At 40.0% G+C, this 26,375-nt stretch overlaps 1 protein-coding gene across 1 annotated transcript in view; it reads right to left on the bottom strand.

The window, feature by feature from the left end:
• Cfap52 (cilia and flagella associated protein 52) overlaps positions 1-26,375 on the bottom strand; it is a 50,274-nt gene that overhangs the window by 5,741 nt on the left and 18,158 nt on the right. The window contains exons 6-10 of the mRNA XM_005332867.4: positions 24,643-24,759; positions 19,981-20,081; positions 15,371-15,541; positions 5,667-5,815; positions 2,374-2,519 (exon numbers count right to left, since the gene is read on the bottom strand). Coding sequence (XP_005332924.2) covers positions 2,374-2,519; positions 5,667-5,815; positions 15,371-15,541; positions 19,981-20,081; positions 24,643-24,759 — 684 coding nt within the window. The remainder of the gene's footprint in view (positions 1-2,373; positions 2,520-5,666; positions 5,816-15,370; positions 15,542-19,980; positions 20,082-24,642; positions 24,760-26,375) is intronic.

Below are 26,375 nucleotides of genomic sequence, written 5' to 3'. Positions count from 1 at the left end.
CCTCAGACTTACGATTCTTCTGCCTCAGCCTCCTGAGTTGCTAGGATTACAGGTGTGTGCCACCGCAACGGGCTACAAACTTGGGACTTTGAAAGGGATCAAAAAGATCCCAGGAGACTTTTCACCTGCTGTGTGTGTGTGACTTGGTTTTTGAATTTCCTATTCTCCTCTTAGTTGGGTTAAAATGCTATGACTGAAGGGCAGAAATATTCCCATGTAAGATGTGATCATCTCCCTTGGAGCTTGGAATATGCCACCAAGGATCCTAGGCCTGTTTTTACTTTCAGGCTGAGAAATTTATCAGACACTCACTAGGAAAATCGATAATGCAAGGGCCTCTGTTAAACCCAGCGAGATATTATGTCTACTTATTTCTGCTGAACATTGCTCTCAAATTTCTGGTGCCATCAGGAAATTTCTTGGGTACCCGCAGCCTCTTTTAAACTGTCACATCAGCTGTTCAATTTTAATCATTTAAAACCCTATAAAACCCAGCACCCATTTTCTATTACAAATATTTTGTCCTCTCTGTTCTGAAATGAAATCCACAGGTAAATCGACAACCCACACATATTTCTAAACAATAAACATGACACCCTAATTGTAATTTTAAAAATCATATATGAAAGTTCTTTAGTTATTATAGTAAGTCTTTTAATAGATAGAGGCTGTTACAAGGACACCAGATAACAGTAAGATAGTCAGAGGCTCACACCTTAGAACGAATATGATAGATTTATGAAAAAAGAGCAGAGAGCTAGGAATGATATAGCTCAGTGGTAGAGTGCTATGCTGTGTGAGCTTTGGGTACCATTGTCAGAACCAGGGAGAAGAAGAAGGAGAAGGAGGAGAGCACAACCATTGCATATACATAGTACAAGACAGGGAAAGAACAGTGGTCCAGGTGAACACTACGTTAAAAACTAGTGTTAGGATAAGTAATAACAGACTGAACATGATTGGACATGATAAGAGGAAATAGCCTTAAATGAAGTAATGAAAGCATTCTTAAGAGCTTCCTACATGGTCAAAGTAAAAAAAATGAAGCCAGGTGCAGTGGCTTGTACCTGTAATTTCTGCTACTCAGAAGACTGAGGCAGGAGGATCTCAGCTGGAGTCCAGCCTCATCAATTTAGAGAGAACCAGTCTCAAAATACAAAGGGCTAGGGATGGAGCTTAGTGGTAGAGCACTTGCCTAGAATGTGTGATACCCATTACTAGGGTGGGGGGGGGAATAGGAGTATCATTATCTTTACACTTCAGGAAACTGAGGCAGTGAGGTTAAAGCATGTGCCTAGGTCACACAGTGGAAGTGGAGAAGTGAAACTTGAGCCCCAGCATTCATCTGAGTCGCCTAAGTTCTGCTAATGGCTCCCTCAAGATCTTTCTTCTCTCTGATAAATTCTTCCAATGAGAACTGAGAAAGGAGAAGAGAATGCCCAGTGTAGACACAGGGAAGGATTTAGGAGTTTTTTTAAAACGGCTGGGGAATAGAGGGGAGGAGACCCTGACAGAATCAAGAAAGTGAAAGGTGTTTTAGACGCCTGGGAACGATGAAAGGAAAAGATGGAGTGTAATCCTTTCAAAACAATGGCCGGAATGTCTGGGGTATTAAAGAACAGATTCTAAAAATATCATCTGCTTTAAAAGATTTTTTAAAAAGTAACTGGGCATCATGGTGCACATCTGTAATCCCAGCTACACTGGAGACCGAGGCAGAGGGATCAAAAGTGTGAGGCCAATACCAGCAACTTAGTGAGACCCTGTTTCAAAATAAAACGAAAAAGAACTAGGGGTGTGGTTCACGGGTAGAGCATCCCTGGGATCAATCCCTGGTACCAAAAAGGAAAAAGAAAGTGGGGGTGGGGAGAAAGAGGGAGAGGGGGAGGGAGAGAGAGAGAGAGAGAGAGAGAAGAAGAAGAGAGGAGGAGGAGGAGGAGGAGGAGGAGAAGGAGGGGGAGGAGGGGGAGGAGGAGGAGGAGAGGGAGGAAGGAAGGAAGGAAGGAAGGAAGGGAGAAAGAAAAGATAAAGTATACAACTATGGTTCTCAGAGGAAAGAACAAGTATGTGAATAAACCAATAAACCAATTTGGATCCATTTGGATCCATAACTTGATTCCATATAGAGTGCTTTCATATTTGTACTTTAAATATCCTGTATGTAAACAAGTACATTGATGTCTATTTATGCTATTATAACTTTACTTTATGATGCATTTTAGAGTTTCATCAAATTTTTAATTTGGCCCTGCCTGACTCCTAGTATAGGTACATATTAAAAAATCAAATAGGGCGTCCTATGAGTAAGTTACTCAAACTGATGGGTTGTTTTTTTAATAAATAATAATAATAATCTGTTTTCAAGAACAATACCTCCCCTTCCCCACCGCCACTGATGACCCTTTTACAGTCACTGGTGGTCGCGATGGCAGTCACTCCGATCCTGTGGGCGCTGTTAATGACATACATCAGCCGGCCCGTCTCGGGGGCGAAGGCGCGGATTTTCCCATCGTCCCAAGCTGGCGTGGGAGGAAGACAGAAGGCCACAGGGTCAGCTCAGGCCCCCTTTTTGCAGACCGAGGCTCCCCTGCACCCTGAACCAGAGTCCCAGTGCGGAGAAGTGGTCTGGAGGGAAGGGACAGCCAGCCGCCACCCACTTCCAGGAACCAGAAGCCCTGGTGCATCAAACCACTCACACCTGGCTCAGGGAAAGGAGGGGTCCCTCCAGGTTGAACCTGCCCACAGGTGTGTCCCAGGCCAGGTGAGGGCAAGTGGGGAGGGGAGGGAGGAGGAAGGACGGCTCCCACCACGCATGAGCCGCAGCCAAGCACACACAACTAGTCCATGTGATACCTGGGATGTCATTAATAATCCCCAAAGCTACCGGCTTGCCACCCACACCCCACCTTTAAATCTGATGTTCCTCCCCACTTTCTCGCCATCTTTCCCATCTTAGTAAAAGTCTCCACCATCATCCAGCCAGCTGCTTAAGCCCAGAACCTCGGGGTTATTCTTGATTCCTCTCTATCCAGCCACCGCCTAATCCGACAGCCAGTCCATCCGCAAGTCCCATCCCCTCTACTGTTAAAAACACCATCTTTCAACCCCTCCGCTGGCAGCACCTTATCCAAGCCTCAGTCACCTCTCTCCTGGATTATTTTACCAGTTTCCTCTCTGGCCTTTTAATTTGCTTCCAAGCAGTCATCTGTAGATGAATTAACTGCCCCCCCCATGACCTTTGTAAAACCAGGTCACCTTCCTGATCAAGAACATCCAAAAGTGCTTCTTACTGTACCTAGAATGAAAATCCAAATTCTTTATCCTGCATAGTCACTAGTAACAACCCACCCACCTCTTCCATCTCCCTGAGGCTCCACCCCAACTGTAATCACTAAGCTCCAGACACGCTGACTTCCTTGTTATTCCTCAGATATACCAAGTGACTTCCTACCCAGTGGCCCTTTGCACTTGCTCTTCTCTCTGCCTGGAATGCCTCCCCCCACCCCAGGTCTTTTCAAGGCTGGAAACTTCTCATCGGCTTTAGTGTCACCTCTTGACCTTAGCAATTTGAAACAGGATGCTCAAGGTAGATAGATCCCATTACAGTGAAGATTTGAGGAAGTGAAAGCATGGGGGAGGACACCTTGGGGGTGTTTGGGGAGAGTGACTTTTCATGAAGATCGAACAGCCAGAGAAAAGCCCTAAGCCTGATGTGTTTAAGGAAGACCAAAGAAGCAAGTATGGCTGGAGAGGGGATGCAGTAAGAAAAAAATCAAAGCTCCTGGTGCCTGTGATTTCAGGCTAGAGATTGTAATCCCAGCAGCTCAGGAGGCTGAGGCAGGAGGATTGCAAGTTCAAGGCCAGCCTCAGCAATTTAGCAAGACCTTGTATCAAAATTTAAAAAAAATAAGAAGGGCTGGGGGTGTAGCTCAGTGGTAAAGCAAAGCTCAGTTCAATCCCTGGTACAAAAAAAGAAAGAAGGAAGGAAGGAGGGAGGGAAGAAAGGAAAAGGAAAAGAAACCAAAGGCAAGAAGGTAGATGTGGGAGAAGAGAGAAGGTTGTGTATGGTCTTTGCAGTAACTACATCTGCCCAGCCTACTGCTTCAGTCTTCTCTATATCAGTTTCCCTGAGCTCCCCACTGCCCCCAACTGAGACTTTGTCTTTCAGAGGGTAAAAGACTTTTGAGCCCTGTAAATGTCAATGATCTGAATTAACATTGCATTTTGTTTCATTTTGCAGGGCTGGGGATTGGCAATCACTCTACCCCTGACCCATGCCCTAAGCCCTGACTTAGCATTTCAAGACAGATTTCTGGCTTCTGTGTCGAGAATAGACAGGGCAAGAGTTGAAGCAGAGAGCCCTGTTAGGAAGCTACTGGAGTTACTTTGGGGAGAGATGATGGTGGCTGAGATGAGGGTAGAGGTGAGAAGTGATGGAACTTTGATATACCTTCAAATGAGAGCCACCAGGGCAGGGAGGTGGACCCAAGAGAAAAGCAGAGGCAGTAACAGCTCCAAGATTTTTGTTTGCTTGTTTTGGTGCTGGGGAAAGCCAGGTTCTTTCTTGTACATAGAATATAAATTATCAATATATATGAGTTATCCATAAGTGCTCTACCACTGTGCTACACCCCAGCCCACACTCTAAGGTGTCGGACCTGAGGATTTGTCAGCTCTTGGTGGAACGTAAACCAAGAGCTCCTGGTGACCACTCTGTGGAGAAGAAATGCAGGTGGGTGGGGAACAGAACCAAAAAATAAGGAAGGGCTGGGGATGTGGCTCAAGCGGTAGCTTGCCTGGCATGCGTGCAGCCCGGGTTCGATCCTCAGCACCACATATCAACAAAGATGTTGTGTCTGCCGAGAACTAAAAAATAAATATTAAAAATTCTCTCTCATTCTCTTTAAAAAAAAAAAAGGGACTAAGATGGGTTCGTGCTGTCAATTTCATAGCTGCGCCTGAAGATGAACTTGACCTTCATCCATGTGACCCAGTAAAATTTACTTATTGACCACTGGAGAAATTTGCCAATGGATTAAACATAAAGCAATCTTAATAAATTATCCTTTCATAGGATAATATTTTTTAGATTTTTAGATTATACTGAAGTATTTAGAGGTGGAATATCATGGCATCTATAATATGTGTTAAAAATACTCCGGCATAAATTGGGTTGAAAAAGTTCCCTTTGAAGCAGAACTTAGTTTTGAGTCGGGTTTTTTATCTCTTGTACAACAAAAAGGATTCTCACCCAAGAGTCCTGTAATCACGAAAGCCTCAAATACATTTCAAAATTGGATTACTCAATTTCCCTACTGAGAGAAAGATCGGTTGCACGCAACGATTGGAGAGAAGAAAAATTGCTTATTGGGTTCTTCCTGGCTCAGACAATCTCCCAGCTGGAAGGGGACTTTGAGGATAGGCTGAGGAGAAGCAAAGAGCGGAGGACAGTCCCAGGGTATCTTCACATAACGACTAGTGGGGACAGAGGGACACAGATGGAAACCACAGCCAGGGCTGGGCTGAATCTTTTTTCTTCCCCAAGACAGAGACAGAGGTGTATTTAGGAAGGTAGACCCACGTCCAAGGGAGAACAGCCCCAGGGGATAAGGCTGGCCATCTCCGGGAGGGACAGGCAGGGCCAAACCTTAGCAGGGAGAGGTCACCTGAAATGATGCTCTTGCCATCTCTCATGAAGTCCAGGCCATGGCAGGTCATGTTGGGCACAGTGATCCGCAGCAGCTCCCTGTTGGACATCGTGTGCCACACCCTGATGTCTTTCTTGGCACAGGTGGCAAATAGCTCAGCAGTGCCACTGCAAAGAAGCCATCGAGAGATAAGAGAGGCAGCCGAAAAAAGGCTCACAGTGTTTCTCAGAGGCGGATGTGACAATAGGAGGTGTGACGGAGGGCAGGATGTGTTTTAGATGCTGATTCCCCCCAAGGCCTGGTGATCTTAGAGATCCCTTATGTGAACTGGTATTGGATGCCCTCAAACCATCCGTGAAAATCTTTTGTAGTTCTTTCCCTTCAGGAAGGGTTGGGACCAATTCGCCAAAAAAGAAAGTCAATTTGAAATCTAAATCTTTGAGGACTGTAGAATAGCAACATTTTATTTTTTAAAAATCCGTTTATTCAAGATCATTGTACTGTCTGTCATGTGTAATAACTAATTAAACCAAATAAAAAAATTTAAAAAATTAAAAAATCAGTTTATTGCGGTACAGTTGACACAAAAGGCCATACATATTGAATGTATGTAACTTGATGAGTTGTATACACTTGGTGAGTAGCATTTCTTGAGATAAATACATCCATTGCATATCTATAACAAACGAGGAAACCCTTTCCTGTAAAGTAGAAAAATTTATTAAAATGTCTTTTTGTTTTGTTTTGTTTTTGTTACTGGGGATTGAACCCAGGGATACTTTTACCACTGAACTACAACCCTGGCCCTTTTTATTTTTAGTTTTGCCACAAGGGCCTCACTAAGTTGCTTAGGGCCTTGCTAAATTGCTGAGGCTGGCTCTGAACTTGCCATCTTCCTGCCTCAGCCTCCTGAGTCTCTGGAATTACAGGCATTCGCCATTGCACCCAGCTAATTAAAATTTCAAGGAAGAAAATGACAATGGTGATAGAATTCACATATGCAGATAACCCAAGACCCTTCTTTGGTTAGTTATCAGAAAATATGAGGTTATAGACAAAGAAGAGTACCCCAGAGGGATTGTCTGTCAGGCTCAAAAGAAAAATAAAAAGTAATTTGTACATAGACTATAAATTATCAAAATACATGAGTTATCCATAATCTTTGATAAGAAAAAGGGGTGTGTGGGGAGAGAGTAAACTGGTTTAGAAGTTTCAAGCTAGTCTCCGCAGAGACCAAAGCTACCCTTTAGATGTGAGCACTTCTCAGGCATTTTCTACATTTCCTCACAAACATATTTAAAAAAGGGAAAGAGATGGGCTGGAGATGTGGCTCAAGCGGTAGCACGCTCGCCTAGCATGCGCCGGGCGCTGGGTTCGATCCTCAGCGCCACATAAAAATAAAATAAAGATGTTGTGTCCACTGAAAACTAAAAAATAAATATTAAAAAAAAATATCCCTCTCTCTTTAAAAAAAAGGCAGGGGAGAAGAGCACCTCTCTCTTATTTTAAGATCCACTTGGTTTGCAATTAATAGAAAAACTAAGTGGATCCCTTCTACACATTTGGGGCTCGGAATTAAAATTATGAGCAGGACCAGTAACTTAGAAAGGATACTGGTCAGAGGCAGGCAGGAACTGCAGCGGAGCTTCTGCCAGCCAGTCCTGATAGACAGAGACCCAGTCAACCCTATATTAGAATTAATGGATTTTATAAAATAAGACCTGTTTTATATCAGATAGTGCCTTCAGAGAATGAGCTCCTTTCTTTTTCTGCTGCTGTTGTCGATGAACATTTATTTATTTATTTACATGTGGTGCTGAGAATCGAACCCAGTGCCTCACACCTGCTAGACAAGCACTCTACCACTGAGTCACAACCCCAGTCCAGAAGGGGCTTTTAATGAGACATATGGAGGCTCATGAAAATCCTTTATCATGAAAAAGAATGCCCCTAGAGAACTTTCCCAATTCCCCACCCTTGATGGGCAATCCACTTCTTCAGCAGTCTCAGACAATCACTTGGGCCTAATCTGAAATGAGCCACTCAAGTAGGAAACTGTACTGAATTTAGAATCAGAGAGATTAAGGTCCAGAAAGAACCAACCCAACTGGAGCATGAAGATGTACTAGGTCCACAGGCTCCCTCCTTCCCACTTAAAATCCTACAAAATGAAGATATAGAGAGAGTTAGAGGTAGATATAAATATATTTTCAGTGACTCATAAATCATGGAAAGGATAGCTTCATCTCTGCATGAACCCTTTGGTTGCTGCATAACAGGGCAAGCTCACAGGGGAACACAGGGTCAGGCTAAAACACTGCCGTGGGGAGCAACAGGAATATCAGCTTGTGCACACCATGGGGAAGACAAAATTTGCAGTTTGAATCCAGGCCAGTAATCCCTGGAGAACACAGTTGCTACAACATATTGTATGTAATGGCAAGTTTTCAGTGAAAAACTCCCAGATATGCAAAGAAACAGGACAATGTGATTCAGGAAAAGGCTGTCAAAAAAAACTGATCCTGGGTTGGGGGTGCAGTGCAGTGGTAGAGCACACATGTTTAACATGTGTGAGGTCCCAGATTCAATATTCAATTCCCGGCATGAAAAGAAAAAAAAGAAACTGACTCCAAGTAGACCCAAGTATTAGATTGACAGATTTTCAAAGTGACTACTTACAACTTTTAAATATATTCAAAACATTAAGGGAAACTATAATATCAATAAGCACACAGGTAATCTCATCAGAGAACTAGAAATTATGTATGTATTATGATCATGTATTTTGTGACAATTATGTTTCTTCTATAGGTGAAAAGTACAAAAACTGAAATAAATTTACTATATGCGCTCATTTGGAGATGGTAAAAGAATCTACGTACTTGAAGCAGATATGATAGAAATTATAAAATGGAAAAAGACAGAAGAAAGAGAAGTGAGCAACCTTAGAAACCAATGGGAAGGGCTGGGGACCTAGCTCGGTTGGTAGAGTGTGGGGAGCACTCTGAATGACCTGCGCCTTCCATTCTGAAACAAGAGGCCTAGGCTCTGACCAATCACTACATTTCCTAGTGACTTGGGCATTGATTCAGTTCATGAAATTGAGGGCATGTCTTTAGATGTAGGTGACACCCCTTGGGTTGAATTACACTCACCTGCCCCTTGTAACCCTGCCCTTTCTGGCCTTTTTTGGATAGAACTTTCTAAGAACAAGGGTCCCCCCTTTAAAAGCCCACTTCAAATGTGTTCCCTCTCTCTCACTAGCCTCCTGTGAGGGGCAGCAGTAGAGTGCTTGCCTTGCGTGTACAAAGCCCTGGGTTCAATCCTTAGCACCACACACAAGAAAAAAAGGAGAGGGAGGGAGGGAGGGAGGGAGGGAGAGAGAGAGAGAGAGAGAGAGAGAGAGAGAGAGAGAGAGAGAGAGAGAAAGGAAGGAAGAAAGAAAGAAACCCATGGGAAATATCAATTTTTTTTCAACATGTATAATTTGAATCTCAGGAAGATAGGATTTAGAAAGGGTGAATTTTTTTTTTTTTTAAGAATAATGGCGGAAACCCTCTCAATTTGGTGGAAAACATCCATTTACAAATTCAAAAAGCTTAATAAACTCCTAGCAGGATAAACACAAAGAGAAAGACACTTCATAATCAAACTGACAAAAGGCAAAAACAAAGAGATAATCTTGAAAATACATAAAAAGTGACACATTACAAAGAGGGGAAGAGTAGTGAGAATACAGAATGACTCCTCATTAGAAACCATGGAATCCAGAAGGCACTAGAACGATGTATTCAAATGTTAAAGTTCTTAGGCTGAGAGGGAAAGATAACAGATGGCAAGTAGCTCTATAAAATGAAGAGTATCAGAAATTCTTGTAGATAAACACATGCACATGCATTTTTTTAAAAAATTTCATTTCTTAATTTCCTTAAAATATTTGTGATTATTTAAAGCCAAAATTATAATATTGTATCAAGGGATATATTTCCAAGTAGGTAAGAAGGAAATATGTGAGATCTAAAAGAAATGTACTGCCATCAGATTCTTATATGTTATTTTACTTGAATAAAATTACTTTACTTAATGTTTACTCTAAGTAGATTATGATATGTTAAAAATGTAATCTGCCATCCTTAGAGCAACCACTAAAAAAAACCAATGCACAGATACATAGCTAGAAAGCCAACAGAGTAATTAAGTAATAAAATGTTGAAAAAGGTTAATTGACACAAGAGAAGGCAGCTAAGATGCAACTGAACAAATAACAGGTAAAGAAGAAAACAAATTACACTAAATGTAAGTGCACTAAATATTCCAAATATAAAGCAGAGATTTTCTTTTTCTTTTTCTTTTTTGATACCAGGGATTGAACTCAGAGGCACTTGACCACTGAGTCACATCCCTACCCCTTTTTTGTTTTTTATTTAGAGACAGGGTCTCACTGAGTTGCTAAGTACCTCACTTTCTCTGAGGCTGACTTTGAACTCGTGATCCTCCTGCCTCAGCCTTCAGACCCACTGGGATTACAGGCATGCACCATGGCACCCAGCTAAAAGCAGAGATTTTTGGGACTGAATAGAAAAGCAAGAATCAATTATATACTATTTCAAGAGATGCACATTAAATATAAATATATACGGCCAATAATAGGATAAAAAGGATATATCATGAAAAGAGAAAGGTTGAATATGCATATTAATGTCATACAAAAGAGCCGGGCATTGTGGCACACACCTGTAATCACAGTGACTCAGGAGACTGAGGCAGGAGACTCGCAAGTTAGAGGCTAGCCTCAGGAATTTAGGGAGCCCCGTCTCAAATTAAAAAATAAAAAGGGCTGGGGATATGGCTCAGTGGTAAAGTGTCCCTGGGCTCAATCACCAGTACCAAAAAGTAAAAAATTAAATAATAATATTATCATACAAAACACACTTTAAATCAAACAGAATTACTAAAGATGAAAAGGAATACTCAATAATTATAAAAATGTTAAGAAAGCAGGAAGATGACAAATAACTTATGACACCTAATTAACAGAGCTTCAAAATATATAAAGCAAAAACTGATGGAAATAAAGGAAGAAATCTACATTTATGTCTTGAGACTTTTTTTAACACTTCTCTCAGTAACTAATGAAACAAGTAGACTAGAAGTCAATAAGGATAAGAAGATATATATATATATATATATATATATATATATATATATATATATATATATATATATATATATATATATATATGACACTACCAACATTAAATGTTTCCACGGAGAAAAAATATCATCTCCAAAGTATATATGAAATTATTTCACTTACATGAAGTTCAAAAGTAGGGAAACTCATCTCAGGGGATAAAAATCCAGGAAGTAATTATCTTCAAGTAGAAAGGTGAGGATAGTGATTGGAAGGGGTGTTTGGGAGATGAAAATATTTTAATGTTGTACCAGGGTGATAGTCATATGGGGTAATGATTCATGCAGCTACATCCTTATGATTTATGTACTTTCTGCATGCATGTTGTACATCATTCAAATTCTTTTTACACCTTTACAAACTATCATTCAAATCTGAGGGTAAAACAAAGACTTTCGGATAAATAAGAAGCAACTTTTCCATACAAAGACTATTTCTGAAAATGTGGTCTATATACACTATGGAGTCTTATTTGGCCATAAAGAAAAATGAAATTGGGTCGTTTGCTTGAAAATGGATGGAACTAGAGACCATTGTGTTAAGCAAAATAAGTAAAACTCAGAAGGTCAAGGGTTTATATTTTCTCTCATATGTGGAAGCTGGAGAGAAAGAAAGAAAGATAGTTGTGGTGGGGCAGGGATCTCATGAAAATCAAAGGGTGCTGGGGAGGAAGGGTTAACCGCTGGACAGTGATATTGGCCAAGTCCCATTGTTACACTGTGTCCATGTATGAAAATGTAATAACAAATCCCATCATTATGTACAACAACTAGAATTCACCAATAAAAAATGTGGAAAGAGGAAAAAAAGATTGTCTCTGAATTTTCAAAACAGAAGAATCTAAGAGGATTCCACTGGCATGTGAAACAAGCATAACAAAAGCAAAGAACATAATTTAGTTAAATCTAAGTACTTACTTGGAAAAAAAATAAGCAATGATAATGTAATATGCATCTATAATTCCCCATTAATTTTAGCATGGGAGATAGTGGAAGAATGATGGAGAGAGAAATAAAAATATACTTATTCTTAGCTGAGTGTGGTGGTACACACCTGTAATCCCAGCTGCTGGAGGTCAAAGCTGGGGGATCACAAGTTGGAGGCCAGTCTGGGCAACTTAGTAAGATCCTGACTCAAAATAAAAAGGGCTGGGGATGTTACTTAGTGGTAGGCTGCTTGCCTGACATGCATGATCCCCTGGGTTTATTCCCCATTAACACACACACATAAATACTCTTGCCTTTATGGAAGACAGGATATCAATGTTTGTTAATTCCAGTGTTTGACAAAAACATTTATTTGAATATGTATATTAAAAGCTAGCCGGGCATGGTGGTACATATCTGTAATTCCAGCAACTCAGGAAGCCAGGGCAGGAAAATCACAAGCCTGAGGCCAGCCTCATCAACTTTGCAAGACTCTCAGCAACTTAGCAAGACCTTGTCTCAAAATAAAAATTAAAAGGACTAGGGAATGTAGCTCAGTGGTAAAGCACCCCTGGATTCATCCCCAGGACCTGAAAAAAATAAGGATTACAATTAAATGAGTAAAATAAATAGTTTCCAAGTTGTGTGTAGCAGGGAAGGAGGTTGGGCCAAATAAAACATAATCACTAAAACAAAAGACAGGAAAAGAAAAAAAGGAAACATTAAACTTGAACTCTCCAGGTACAGGCCCGCCTCCCTTGCCTAACTATTTTTCTTTTCTTTTCTTCTTCTTCTTTTCTTTCTTTTTTTTTTTTCTACACTAGGGATTGAACCCAGGGCTACAAGCCCTCTACCCCTGAATATATCCTGGCCATTTTAATTTTATTTATTTATTTTATTTTGTTTTGAGACAGGGTATCACTAAATTGCCCAGACTGGTATAGAACTTATGATCCACTTGCCTCAGACTCCTGAGTCGCTAGAATTACAGGAGTATGCTGCTATGCTTGGTCTGACTTTTTCTTACATCTGATACTATCCAAAGAGATTTTCCCATGATTTCCAAAACAGAAATTATGATTCAAAAGACATTCTTCTCTATATTTATAAGGCCCCTGTTTCACTCTATGAACGTGGCCACAGTCTTACCATCTCCCTTGCTTGACAAAGACCCTTCTAGCCCTCAGCTTTGTAAGTTGATCATATATATATATATATATATATATATATATATATATATATATATATAAATTTATGCCAACGAGATAGAATGGGTGCATTTTAGGAATATACAAATTGCTAAAATGGATGATGCAGAAAGGCATAACTATTCATAAAAGTAAAAAAAAAATATGGAACCAACACAAATAGCCATCAATGAATAAACAGATAATAAAGCAGAGCCATATAACGGAACGTATTGAGCAATAAAAAAGGAGTGAAGTACTCTTGCATCCTATATAGATTGTTCTTAAAAACATTATGTTAAGGGAAAGAAGCCAGTCACAAACGATCATACGTATTGTAAATGTCCAAAACAGGAAAATCCCATTGACAGTGTTTGCCCAGGACTGGGGGATGGGAAGAGAGCAAAGAAGGATGAGCGGTGAATTGTTGGCAGGGTTTAGTTTTGTTTTGGGTTTTGAAGGATAATGAAATGTTTTAAAAATTAGATGGGTTGTGGCCATGGTGGCAAATCTTTGTGACTATGATCAAAACCACTGAACTGTATACTCTAAACGGTTGAACTTTGTGGTATTTAAATTACATTTCAATGAACCTTTTTGTTTAAAGCCAAGAAAAGAAAAAAAAGGAGAAGTACAAAAACTTGAACAACAACTATACAAAAATCGAAAAGATCATTGAAAAATCTACTTTGATAAAAAGCACAGGGACTGGGGCTGGGGATGTGGCTCAAGCGGTAGCGCGCTCGCCTGGCATGCGTGCGGCCCGGGTTCGATCCTCAGCACCACATACCAACAAAGATGTTGTGTCCGCCGAGAACTAAAAAATAAAAAAAAAAAAAAAAAAAAAAAGCACAGGGACCAAACAATTTCAAAGATTGAATCTACCAAGCTTAGAAAAAGAGGAAAAATTGAAACAGAAATGATCCCAATTCAAATGAAGACTCACTTAATTGGAAAGCATGTGCCATTTACCCATTAGAAATATTTAGGAGAACTGAATCACAAGGACTTAGGGAATCCAAACTACAGCTCATTGTCTCAAGGGCTTTCTTTTGTTGTTTTGTTTCATTTCTGGTGTCGTGAATTATTTTAAAAGACTTCCTATCTTCTTTGCTATGAAGTTACACTGGTTTTCCCAACTCAAATCTGGACTTTCTTAGAATGTTGACTTTTTAAATAAACCCCTCATGGAACGGATATGTATGTGTCTGTCAAAACTTTTCTGTTTGGTTAGTCGCTTTTCTGTTACAGTGCTAGGGATCAAATCCAGGGCCTTCATTCAGTCTGCTAAGGAAAGCTTCTGCCACTGATCTGCACCCCCCCTCAGGGTCTGAGTTTTTGCAAATAAGACTTGCTGACCTATAGAACAGTGATTTTGAGTTTTATAAGTTCAGGTTGAACACTGAGGAAGTTCAGAGCAAAAACCTGTCTGACGAGTTGCATGGGATGGATCTCACCAAAGACAAAATGTGTTTCAAAGTCAAGTAACGGCAAACAATGATGGAAGCCCAAAAGGACATCAAAATTGGGCTGGGGATGTGGCTCAAGCGGTAGCGCGCTCGCCTGGCATGCATGAGGCCCAGGTTGGATCCTCAGCACCACATACCAACAAAGATGTTGTGTCCGCCGATAACTAAAAAATAAACATTAAAAAAATTCTCTCTCTCTCTCTCTCCTCTCTCACTCTGTCTTAAAAAAAAAAAAAGGACATCAAAATTGCTGATGGATATTTGTTTTACTTGTTTGGAGTGAAACTGACCAAGAATTATAGCCATTAGATGCAGAAGAGCTCATGTCCACTACCATGAAGTCTGTCAAATCTAGAAGAGACCCAGAGGTCCTGAAAAATGACTGGACAGAAATTTGGGAGAAAAATATTGCTAAGTTGTTTTTTTTTTTTTTTTCAGATGGCATTGGGAAAACAGAAAAGTTTTGACAGGCACATACCACTTTCTATGATGGGTCTATTTAAAAAGTCAACATTCTTTTTTTTTTTTTTTTTGGTACTAGGAATTGAACCCAGGGTGCTTACCCACCAAACCACATCCCTAACCCTTTTAAATATTTTATTTAGTGACAGGGCCTCGCTAAGTTGCTTAGGGACTCGCTAAATTACTGAAGCTGGCTTTCAACTTGCAAACCTTCTGCCTCAGCCTCCAGAGCCACTGGGATTACAGGTGTGCGCCCCTGCAAAAAGTCAACATTCTAAAGAAGTCCAAATTTCAATTGGGAAATGAATGTAACTGCATAGAAGACACTAGGAAGTTTATTAAAATAATTCACTACACTAGAAAAATTTGAGGCAGAAAAAAAATCATAATTGTGCTAGAAGATGTTGAAAATACATTCATAAATTAAAAATTCCCTTGCACACTGCATCAGACTTCTACATTCCCATTTTCTTGTTCTACTTACAATGGAAAGACAATGTCCTGGACAGCTTCAAAGTGGCATGTTAGAATGAGAGTCTCTTTGAAATCTGTGAAGTTGACACGGTATATGTGTGATTCTTCTGTTCCTACAAAAAACTGGTGTCCTTCTCCTCGCAGGGCAATAGAAGAGATGCCACCTTGTAACTGAATTTTCCTTTAAGGAGAAGCAAAAAGGTAAAGTAGGTTCACTCAAATTAATGGATATTTTTTGTACCTTTGAATTTTGTATATGTATCATCTATTCAGAAATACTTAAAGAACAGGACGAGGGAAAATGTAAGTTGAAATGAAGCAGCTTAACTTCATTTTTTTTTTTTTCTGGAAGGAAAAAAAAAGTAGACTCACTCAACCATCAAGTTATATTGACCATCTGAAGCATTGCAGAGGATATAAGTCAGGCAGGTGATTTGGGACATGCCCTCAAGGAAGTGACACAGTTGGAAAGGCATGGGTTATTTACATTGTTGTGTCCCTAAGGCCAGAAAAGTGAGAGGTCCTCAAATGTTACAATAGTCAGAGGAGATTCTTCAGTGAGAGGTAGTTTGAAATGGGTTGTGCAAGATGGGCTTGTGGGTACCATGACCATGACTCAGTGATTGATTTATTAATTCCATTTCTTGAAAATAACCCTAAAATTGGGGCATGGGAGATCCTGTATGTCAACAGATGCTCTTATAACCTTATCTAAAAGTAAAATGTTGAAAACAACCTAAAATATCCAATTATAATAGAATGGGTAAATGATGATCTATGGGACATTGACTTTATAGAATATTTGCCTAGCCATTCAAATGATGTGATTTAAAAGGTTATATGTGGTTTATATATATATATATTATTATCATCATAAAAATATCCTGTAGTAAAATTGGAAATGTTTATGATGCCTATATAAAATTTTAAAAATTAGCATACAAAATTTTATATATATAATAAGCACAGTTGAGCTGGGGGTGGAGCTCAATGGGAGAGTGCTTGCCTAGCATGTATGAGGCCCTGGTTTTGATCCCTGGCACCACAAAAAATTAAAATTAAAAAAAGCACACATATTTAATTATATGTATCAATAAAAAAAGACAAGAAGAAATAGAAAATGCTCATAGTGATTATCTCTGCCAGAACCTTAAAATAAGAATATATAAATCAATGAGGTACTAGGAACTCAACCCATTGCTTTGCAACTAATTTTGTTTGGACAATAAGAATTCAATGAGGGTTCTGGTGCAAGGAGCCAGCCTGGGAAATGGGATGTTTTAGGTAGATCTGTTTGTTGAGGAGACACCAAACAGTTGATGAAGGAAGGAAAAACACAAGTTTTTATATTTATATATATAATAAGCCCAGTTGGGCTGGGGGTGGAGCTCAGCTCCTTTGCTAACTATAGGTCTGTGGCTCTGGGACCATGTGCCAGAAACTTTTGGCCTCAGTTTACACAACCCACAGGGCAATTCCTCCTTGACAGGGCTGTGGTCAAGATTAGTGATAACACAGCCAAGTGCTCTAGGAGCCCAGAGAGGGCAGCCAAGAAATACCAGGTGCTGGTATCTGGGATCCCTGAAGAGAAGGTGAAGTTTAGTGGTTAAAGGGGAGCCAGATGTCTGGGAACTCCAGTAGTCTGCTTGGGTCAGGTAATTTTCCTGGTTTTTTTTTTTTTTTAATATTTAGTTGTCAATGGACCTTCATTTAAATTTTTTTTTTGTATGCAGTGCTGAGAATCGAATCCAGTGCCTCACACATGGTAGTCAAGTGCTCTACCACTGAGCCACAACCCAGCCTCAATTTTCCTTTCTAGTCTCTATGATTGCTCACGTGGGCTGCTTTACCTCTCTACTAAAACCCGAGGAGGCAGAAATTATAGGCTCCAACGGAACCCTTCATTGTCACATAGGACTATTTTGGAAACACACCATAAGCCTTGTAATAATTGCTCTGAGTCTAATTATCTTTATCACAATGGGAACGTTTGCATATTAAAAAATTAGGGAACTAATTTACTATATTTACTTCATGTATCCAGAGTGTATGCATCATTTTTTTTTTCATTATTAGGGATTGAACCCAGGGGCACACTACCACTGAGCTATATCCCCAACCCTTTTAAGTTTTTTATTCTGAGACAGAGTCTCACTAAGTTTCTGAGGCTGGCCTCCAACTTATGATCCCCTGCCTCAGGCTCCTGAGTCCTGGGATTACAGGTGTGGGCCACTGTTTTTTGTTTTTTTTCCTGTGGTGCTGGGGATTGAACCCAGGGCCTTGTGCATGCAGGGCAAGCACTCTACCAACTGAGCTATATCCCCAGCCCAGCAGCATTATTCTTAAGTTGCTTCTGTCCCTTACAGCCTTTCATATGAACAAGACCAGTACAAATACATTCTTAATTGACCATTGAATTTAAAATTGTATCTCATTCTCTCCCCTACTTTGTGTTTTTCCAGTGTACTCATCACCTTTTAATATTACAACAGCCTGCTCCCCCTCCTGCGGTCTGAGGTTTTGCTTTCCATGGTTTTCGTTACCTATGCCATCTACCATCTGAAAATATTAAAGGGAAAATTCTGGAAAGAAACAATTCATAAGTCTTAAATTGCATGCTATTTTCAGTTGTGTGCTGAAAACTTGTGCCTTCCTGATCCTCCCACCCCAGACGTGAAGCATCCTTTGTCCAACATGGCCATGCTGTGTATGCTACACGTCCCCAAGTCACTTGCTAGCCATCTTGGTTGTTAGATCAACTGTCTTGATAGCACAGTGCTTGAGATCAAGTAATCCTTATTGTACTTAATAACGCCCCAAAACACAAGAGGGGTGATGCTGGCAACTCAGATATGCCAAAGAGAAGTCATAAAGGCATTAGGTGAAAAGGTGGATGTTCTCAACTTGAAAATAAATCGTATGCTGAGATTGCTAAGAACAAGTCTTTTATCTACAAAATTGTGAAGAAGAAGGAGGAAAAACAAGTGTGTGTTAGTTTTTCTGACAACTTGTTAATTTCTCTTTTTTTAATTTTTTTTTTTAGTTATAATTGGACACAATACCTGTATTTTATTTATTTTTATGGGCCTCCCATGTGCTAGGCGAGGCTCTACTGCTGAGCCATACCCCCAGCCCTTGTTGTTAGTTTCTTATTGTATCTAATTTATAAACTAAACTTTATCATAAGTAGACCTGAATAGGAAAAAAATGACATACGTGGTTCAGTGTTCAGTCCCATCCATGGTTTCAGACATCCACTGGGATGTCTTGGAATTTATCTCCCACAGATGGGGTGATTACTGTATGTACTTTCTTGCTTATTTTATTTATTATTTATTCTTTCCCCTCCTGCTAGAATGTAAGCTCCATAAGGGCAGAGAAAACTTTTCTTTCTCTTTTGATTCACTGAGATTCCAAACGCCTAGAATAGTGCTCCGCACGGATTTGTTCAAACAAAGACATCTGGTGTTCCTTTCCACCATGCAAATGCAAATACCCCTGGCTCCCTGAGGGTGAGCAGAGGCCATACTGAGGGAGCTTGGTTAGGGTATATGGCTTTTTTTTTTTTAATTTTTAATATTTATTTCTTAGTTCTCAGCGGACACAACATCTTTGTTTGTATGTGGTGCTGAGGATCGAACCCCGGGGCCGCACGCATGCCAGGCAAGTGCGCTACCGCTTGAGCCACATCCCCAGCCCTGGTTAGGGTATATGGCTTTTGCTGAAGCCAAGTTCAAGTTTGGCCTTGGCTCCACTGTGGAGTGAATTCCCTATCTCTTCATCTACTCTTTTCTCTGATTTTCTCTTACCATGATGTATTTTACCTTAGCTGGACCATGATGTTTGGGCTAATATTCTATCTTGTACTGTAGTGACCGTTTTTTTCCCCTGTGTAATATACTTTATCCCCAAACCAGACTGTTAAGTTCTGGAAGGACAGAGACCATATCTTATTTTTCTTTATTTTTAATATAGTAGCCAGTCCATTGGTTTGGGTGGAGGAGGTGATGGATAAGTACTCGTTAATGACAATGTAACGATGTAAATGTAAAATGTAAATGTTTTATTTACATCTATTTTATTTATTTTCTAATTTACATTAAAAAATAAATAAAATAAAATAAAATGATTTTAACTAGATTAGTCATAAAAATTACATAGTACAGTATCTACAAGAATAGCTGTTGAACATTGTCTGTTTGTATTCAAATACGTGACTACTAGCACCGTGTCTTATTCATAAGAGGTTATCCATTGCATAATAAATTTCATTGACTAAACCAATTTTGAAAGTTTAAAATTTGAGGGTTGAGGGAATAAGTTAATTACATCATATTTCCTTTGCTATGGACCAGTAGGTTAGTTAAATTAAAAATTACATATTTAATAAAAGGGCAGTGTCCCTCTGGGTCATAGTGGACAATTTTGGTTTATTCAACAGATGCCTTTTCATTAGCAAAGAAACCATTCTATATTGTGATTCTAACAGCTGGTTTTAATAGCAAGATGAAATTCTTTAGCCAAATATTACTTTTCCAATGTCCTATTAATTGCTGACTTAAGATGAACCTCCCTCTAGAGGGTCTTGATCTACCCCAATTCTGGGGGCCCAGAACTTACTTGATGGGTTTGTAGCTGGGGCTTTTACAGAAGACCAGCAATCCGGCTCCAGAGCCTAACAACAAACCCCCCATCTTCAGGCATTTGATTGCCGACACTCCCTAGGGGGAGAAAAGGTCAGGTGGTCTCATCATTAAAAATTAACACAAAGGGCTGACGGTATAGCTCAGTGGTAGAGCACTTGCCTAACATGCATAAGGCCTTGGGTTCTATCCCCAGTACTGCAAAGATAAAAATAAATGAATGCACTGCCTGACGTGCTGAGCATGGCCTGGGCCCTGATGCTGCACATATTGCATGGTGAAGTTCATGAAGGGACTGTGCGGATGTACCCCCAGGTTGGCCAAGGGAATTTGATGCCAACAACAAGCTCATGTGCTAGGAAGTCGCCTCCCAGTCCTGTAAGAAGACCTGCTTCCCCACACTTCCTCCCTGCAATCATCTGTGCCTTTTGCATATATTAAACATTAATGCTTTCGCATCCACTTAAATTCAGTTAGAGCAGAAGGAGGAAACACAGCCGAAGCAATGTTAGCCCTTCAGTTGCCATCATGCTCACCAGAACTTTATTCTTACAAATGCAAAGGGACCGTATCTGACAGCCAGAGACAGCACAAAATGCTCCTTACTGTTTGGTGACGGTATTTTCTGAATTTTAAGGCACCGAGTGCATAGCCTTGTTAGAAACCTATTTAAAATTCAAAGCAATTTTCCAAGTTTTAATTTTTAAATGTGTAGAACTGTTAGGGTTTGAATGCGTCTCTCAAAGTTCAAGTGCTGGAAACTTAATCCCTAGTGCAGCAGTGTTGGGAGGTGGAGCCTAATAAGAGGAGATTGAGTCTTGAAGGGTCTGTCCTGAATGGTGGACTGATGTCATTATTGAGAGTGGGCTTGTTGGGACTAATGGTGTAGCCCAGTGGTAGAGAGCTTGTCTAGCAAGTACTGGGCCCTAGGTTGATCCCCAGTATAGAAAAAAAAAAAAAAAAAAAAGGAAAGAAAAGGAAAAAAAAAGTTGCATAAAAAAGTAGGCTTGTTTAAAAATGAGTTTGTAGTTCCAGCTACATGGAAGGCTAGGGTAGGAGGATGACCTGAGCCCAGGAGTTCAAGGTCAGTCTGGACAGGTCCTATCTCTCATAAATAATAAATCATTATAATAATAAAAAGTAACTTTGGATCTCTTTTGCTCTTTTGCTCTCATATTCCTTTCCTCTTCTACCTTCCCCCATGGGATGATAAAGAACACAGTCTCCTGCCAGATGCAGTGCTAAGCTCTTGGACTTTCTGGCATCCAGAACCATGAGCCAAATAGACTTCTACTGTCTATAAATTACCTAGTATCAGATTCTGTTAGAGTCATGCAAAATGACAATTGCCAATATTAGACCTTAAAATATCCAACAATAATATAACCAGAGAATTAATAAGCTTGCTTCTTAATGAAGTTTGAATATGATAAAATGAGTTACTTTCAAGTTGCTATAAACTGAATTTTGCCTGCTCTGGCTCACAAGCCTTTTCACTATGTCTGAGAAGAGAAACTAAGACTCAAGAATATGAAGGCAGGAACTAGAATTACATGCTTTATGAGATATGTCCTTTGCAAACATTTTCCTCCCGCTCCATGATATGACTTTTCATTTTAGTGTTTTTTCAGAGCCGCATTTTTATTTTAATGAAGACTATTTTAAGAATTCTTTCTTTCATGGATTGCACCTTGGGTGTTATATCTAGCCTTAGATCATCTGGATATTCTCTAGTGCTATCTTCTAGGATTTTTGTTGGTTTGATTGGTTGGTTTTTGTAATAATGGAGACTGAACCCAGGACTTTGTGCATGCCAGGTGAGTGCTCTGCCACAGAGCCACACCCTCAGCCCTTTTTATTTTATTTTGTGACAGTTTCTGGCTAAGTTGCTGAGGCTGGCCTTGAACTTGCCATCCTCCTGCCTCAGCCTCCTGAACAGCTGGAATTACAGGGGCATGTGCCATCATGTCCAGTCATCTTATATTCTAAGAGTCTTATATTTTATATTTAGGTCTGTTGTCCATTTTCAGTTAATTTTTATCAAGGATGTAAGGTCTATGTGTAGTTTTTAGTTTGTTTTGCATGTGGATATCCACTTGTTTTGACATTTATTACCTTAGGTCCTCTCTCAAAGATTATTTGAGTATATTTATGAAGGTATATTTCTGGGCTCTTTGTTTTGTTCCATTGATTTGTCTGTTCTTTGACCCAAATAATAACTGTCTTGATTAGTGCAGTTTTTGGATAAATCTTGAAGTTGGGTAATATTAGTCTTCCAGCTTTATTCTTCTTCAGTATTATGCTGCTCTTTGGGGTCTTTTGCCTCTGTATGTAACCTTCTTAGAATCTGCTTGTCAATATTCATGAGATAACGTGTTGGAATTTTGATTGCAATTACATTGAATTCTATAGATCAAGTTGGAAGAACTGACATCTTGACAATATTGAGAAATGAACATGAAATATTTCTCTAAAATGTAGTTCTCTGATTTTTTTCTTCAGTGTTTTGCACGATTCTTCATACAGATCTTATAAAACATGCACATTATTGTCCTCATTATTGTCATCATCTTTATTCATTTTAGTGCTTTATACCTAACAGGTTAAATGTAAACCAATCCAAGTAATTGATTAACTAATTTCACTACTTGGAATTGAACCCAGGGGCAATCCAGGGATGCTTAATCACTGAGCTACATCCCCAGCTCTTTTTAAAAATATTTTATTTGGAGACAGGGTCTCATTAACTTGGTTAGGGTCTTGCTAAATTGCTGAGGTTGGTTTTGAACTGGCAATTCTTCTGCCTCAGATTTCCAAGCTGTTGGGATTACAGGTACTCAGGTATGCACCACCGTGCCCAGCCATCCTCATGTTTTATTTTGAGACAAGGTCTCACTAAGCTGCTGAGGCTAAACGAGAACTTGTGATCTTCTTGCCTCAGCTGCCCAAGTCACTGGGATGACAGGGATGTACCATTGTGCCTGGTTTCATTCCAATGTTTTGCCTCTCTACCCAGAAAGCAAACTTTGAAGTAGTGTTTCAAAAGGGATAACTGTCCAGGATCCCAACATCCTCAGTGGCACTTCTTACACCTTCCCTTCAAAAGCATTATTTTCTTATCATCTCTGTAAAAGATGTCTTGAAATCATTGCTTTGCAGAATTTATTATCAGACCTGAATGATCAGGAATTAAAGCATCCATAGGAGATCTGTGTGCTCCGTGTTTGAAGAACACAAAGACAGTCAGCACCCTTTCTGGAGAGGCACTTAGTTTCCAAACGCTGGCAGGCAGAGAAGTATCCAGACCAGCGGTTTTTCAAGTAGTGTCTTTGGAAGTATCTCAGCTGTTGGAACTGGCAGGGTTCTAGGACTCGCCTTTCTTTAACTTGATCTACTTTCCTCTTAAAATAATTAGAAAGAGATCAATGTAGGCTACACTTTGATCTCCTCTGGAATTATTTCTAAATCTTCTCTACCTATACCAGAGCTTTTCTCCATTTTCATGGCTCACTTTAAAGACTTGAATTTTAAATGATTATATGATTAAAAAAACTCTTGACATTTTCCCAGGAGCACAGTGCAATATTTCAAAGTTTCTTGAGAATATCTGCTCAGTGGAGAAGGATCTAAATAAGCTTAGTTAGAACCATCTGTTCTGTTATCAGAAATGAGATAGGCAGGTGTAGAACTTAGGAGAAACTTTTAAATTCAGTTTAGCAAGAAACAGCCTTTGGAACTTTCTGAGGGTGCTGGGAATAGCAGCATTTATTATATAAAATAATTTGATGGTAGAGTTTATATTTTGTTTAAATACTAACATTGTTCAGTGGACTTTTGTTAGGAATTCTGAAAATATGAACAATGGGGTGGTTTCTAGGTCTCACTCATGACTTGTAATGTTAGCTAAGTCTAAAATAAAATCCAAGATAAAGTTATTAGTGTCGAAAAGGGAACATACACATATACACCTATGTAGGTGCCTATATGTATATGTGTGTGTGTGTGTGTGTGTGTGTGTGTGTGTGTGTGTGTGTTTCTTATAGATCAAAGAGAATTTTTTTTACATATGGCAACTGGGCTGAAACCAATATGGTTCCAAATCACAAAGTGACAGACCCTGTACATTAAGGAGGTGAGAAAAGGAATGGTGCTGATTTCCTAATCAAGGACACCTCATAATGTTTTTGCACTGAAAAATAATCAGATGCCAAAAAAAAATGTGGTGCATTCTTATAATCCTAGTAATTCAGGAGACTGAGGCAGGAGGAGCTCAAGTTGGAGATCAGCCTCAACAACTTAGAGAGACCCTGTCTCAAATTTAAAAATACAAAAAAAGAACTGGGGGTATAATTGCAATGCAATGGTAAAGTGCCCCTGGGTTCAATCTCCAGTGCAAAAGAAAAATAAAGAAAGGGAAAGAAGATGGGGGAAGAGAAGAAGGAAAAGAAAGGAACAAAAATAACCAGAGATAAGGACTTAAGAGAATTAGCCAGTGAACTTTGCAAATTTAGGTGTAGACTTGGGTATGTAACTGACTTTTTGGGTTTTTTTCGACAGACTCTTTATTAGTGAAAGTCTGTGTTGCTAGTTGAGGGGGGAGAATGGCAGGACAGAGCAGAACTTATGAGTCTCTACTCACTAAACTGTACTTGTCCTTCACAGGTCCAGTGTCTGCCAGAAGTTTGGTCCTGGGGTTCAGCTTTAGGATATCTCCAGTTGTGGTGCCAAGGTAGAAAAAGCTGTCATCCACAGCCATCTGAGAAGAGAGAAAACATAACCTGAAGACCTGTTTCCTCAGTAATCCTTGAGCCCCTGATAGGGGCGAGCTCGGGGGAGCTTCCCTGAGACTCCATGAAGATGACTTCTGATGATGTTCATGGCTACTTCTACTCCCCCAGCCTCAAAGATGGGTAACAACAGCTCCAAGAGGAGCAGAATCAGGGCCAAACACAGACCTGCAGGAAACATTAGATTCCAATCAGCTCGTGGCTTTCACTGGACAGCTACTCAGGTCTGATGTTAACATGCATGCCCGGCCAGTCCCAACTCCTCAGACACCTTCAAAGGGCTCTTAGGATGAGGGTGGACTTCAACAAAGAGGGTCTGCATTTGCTTTATTCCGTATTTTCTGAAGAATATATCCATAAAATGAATATGCACGAAATAAGAGGAATAAGTCAATAAAGAATGAGGTTAAGTGTATGGATTATGAATCCGGATTAAAAATATATTGCCAGGCACAGTGGCACATACCTATAACCCCAGCTACTTGGCTTCAAGCTCAGCCTCAGCAACTTAGTTAGACCCTGTCTCAACTTAGCTCTCACTAAGAGCCTCAGCAACTTAGTGAGACCCTGTCTCAAAAATTAAAAATTAAAAAATGGAGACTGGGGATATGGCTCAATGGTAAGTACCCCTGGGTTAAATCCACAGTACCAAAAAAATTTTTTTAATTAAAATTAAAAAATAGGGCTGGGGATGTGGCTCAAGCGGTAGCGTGCGGCCCGGGTTCGATCCTCAGCACCACATACCGACAAAGATGTTGTGTCTGCTGATAACTAAAAAAATAAATAAATATTTAAAAAAAATTAAAAAAATAAAAATAAAAATGGCTGGGGACGTAGTTCAGTGGTAAATCACCCCTGGCTCAATGTCAAGTACTGGGAAACAAACAAAAAACATGAATCATTTCTTTTTAAGGTTGAGAATGCATTTCAACAATAATATTTTACCATCAAAAACCAGACTTCCAGTGACAAAACAATATTGGTGACATAGGGATACACTGTGGGCTCTGAGCACACTCTGGCTACACTGCTTCCAGTAGAACCATGTTCCCTCCTGGTGAAACAGATATTGGGCATCTGAGGACAGACAGCCGGGTAAAACTGATGTGGGTTTATAATCCCAGTGACTTCAAGGCTGAGTGTGAGGACGGCCTTAGGCCTTAGTCTAAGCAACTCCATTTTAAAAACTCCAGTTTGAAATCTGCAGTCTCACCAGGCACACCTAAGGGAGCCCTCCAATACGGCCCTCAGGCACAAACAAGTCACTTTTCCCCACTCAGATAAACTCAGAGTGAAGCCTCTGGCAGGCTGTCCTCCCCTGATAAGAGGGGAAGGGAAAGGATCAGGGAGGGGACCATCAGACCAGATGTTTTAACCCCAGGGTAAACGATGTCACTGAGAAATCTGGTGGTAGCTGATAAGAATCGAAAGGGGGGGGGGGGTCAACAGCCCCCAAATTTAGTATAAATAATAGAGCAAGTGTACAGACATTCAGCCTGCCCATACTAATGCCTTCACGCTGAGAGCCTGATGAGGACCTGGACTGACATCCCAACACTTCCCATCATTTGCTGATCCTCTACAT

This window comes from Ictidomys tridecemlineatus, chromosome 3, assembly GCF_052094955.1.
Source record: "Ictidomys tridecemlineatus isolate mIctTri1 chromosome 3, mIctTri1.hap1, whole genome shotgun sequence".
Lineage (NCBI taxonomy): Eukaryota > Metazoa > Chordata > Mammalia > Rodentia > Sciuridae > Ictidomys > Ictidomys tridecemlineatus.
Note: the sequence above shows the minus strand (reverse complement) of the source record. Positions and strands in the feature narration are given on the sequence as shown.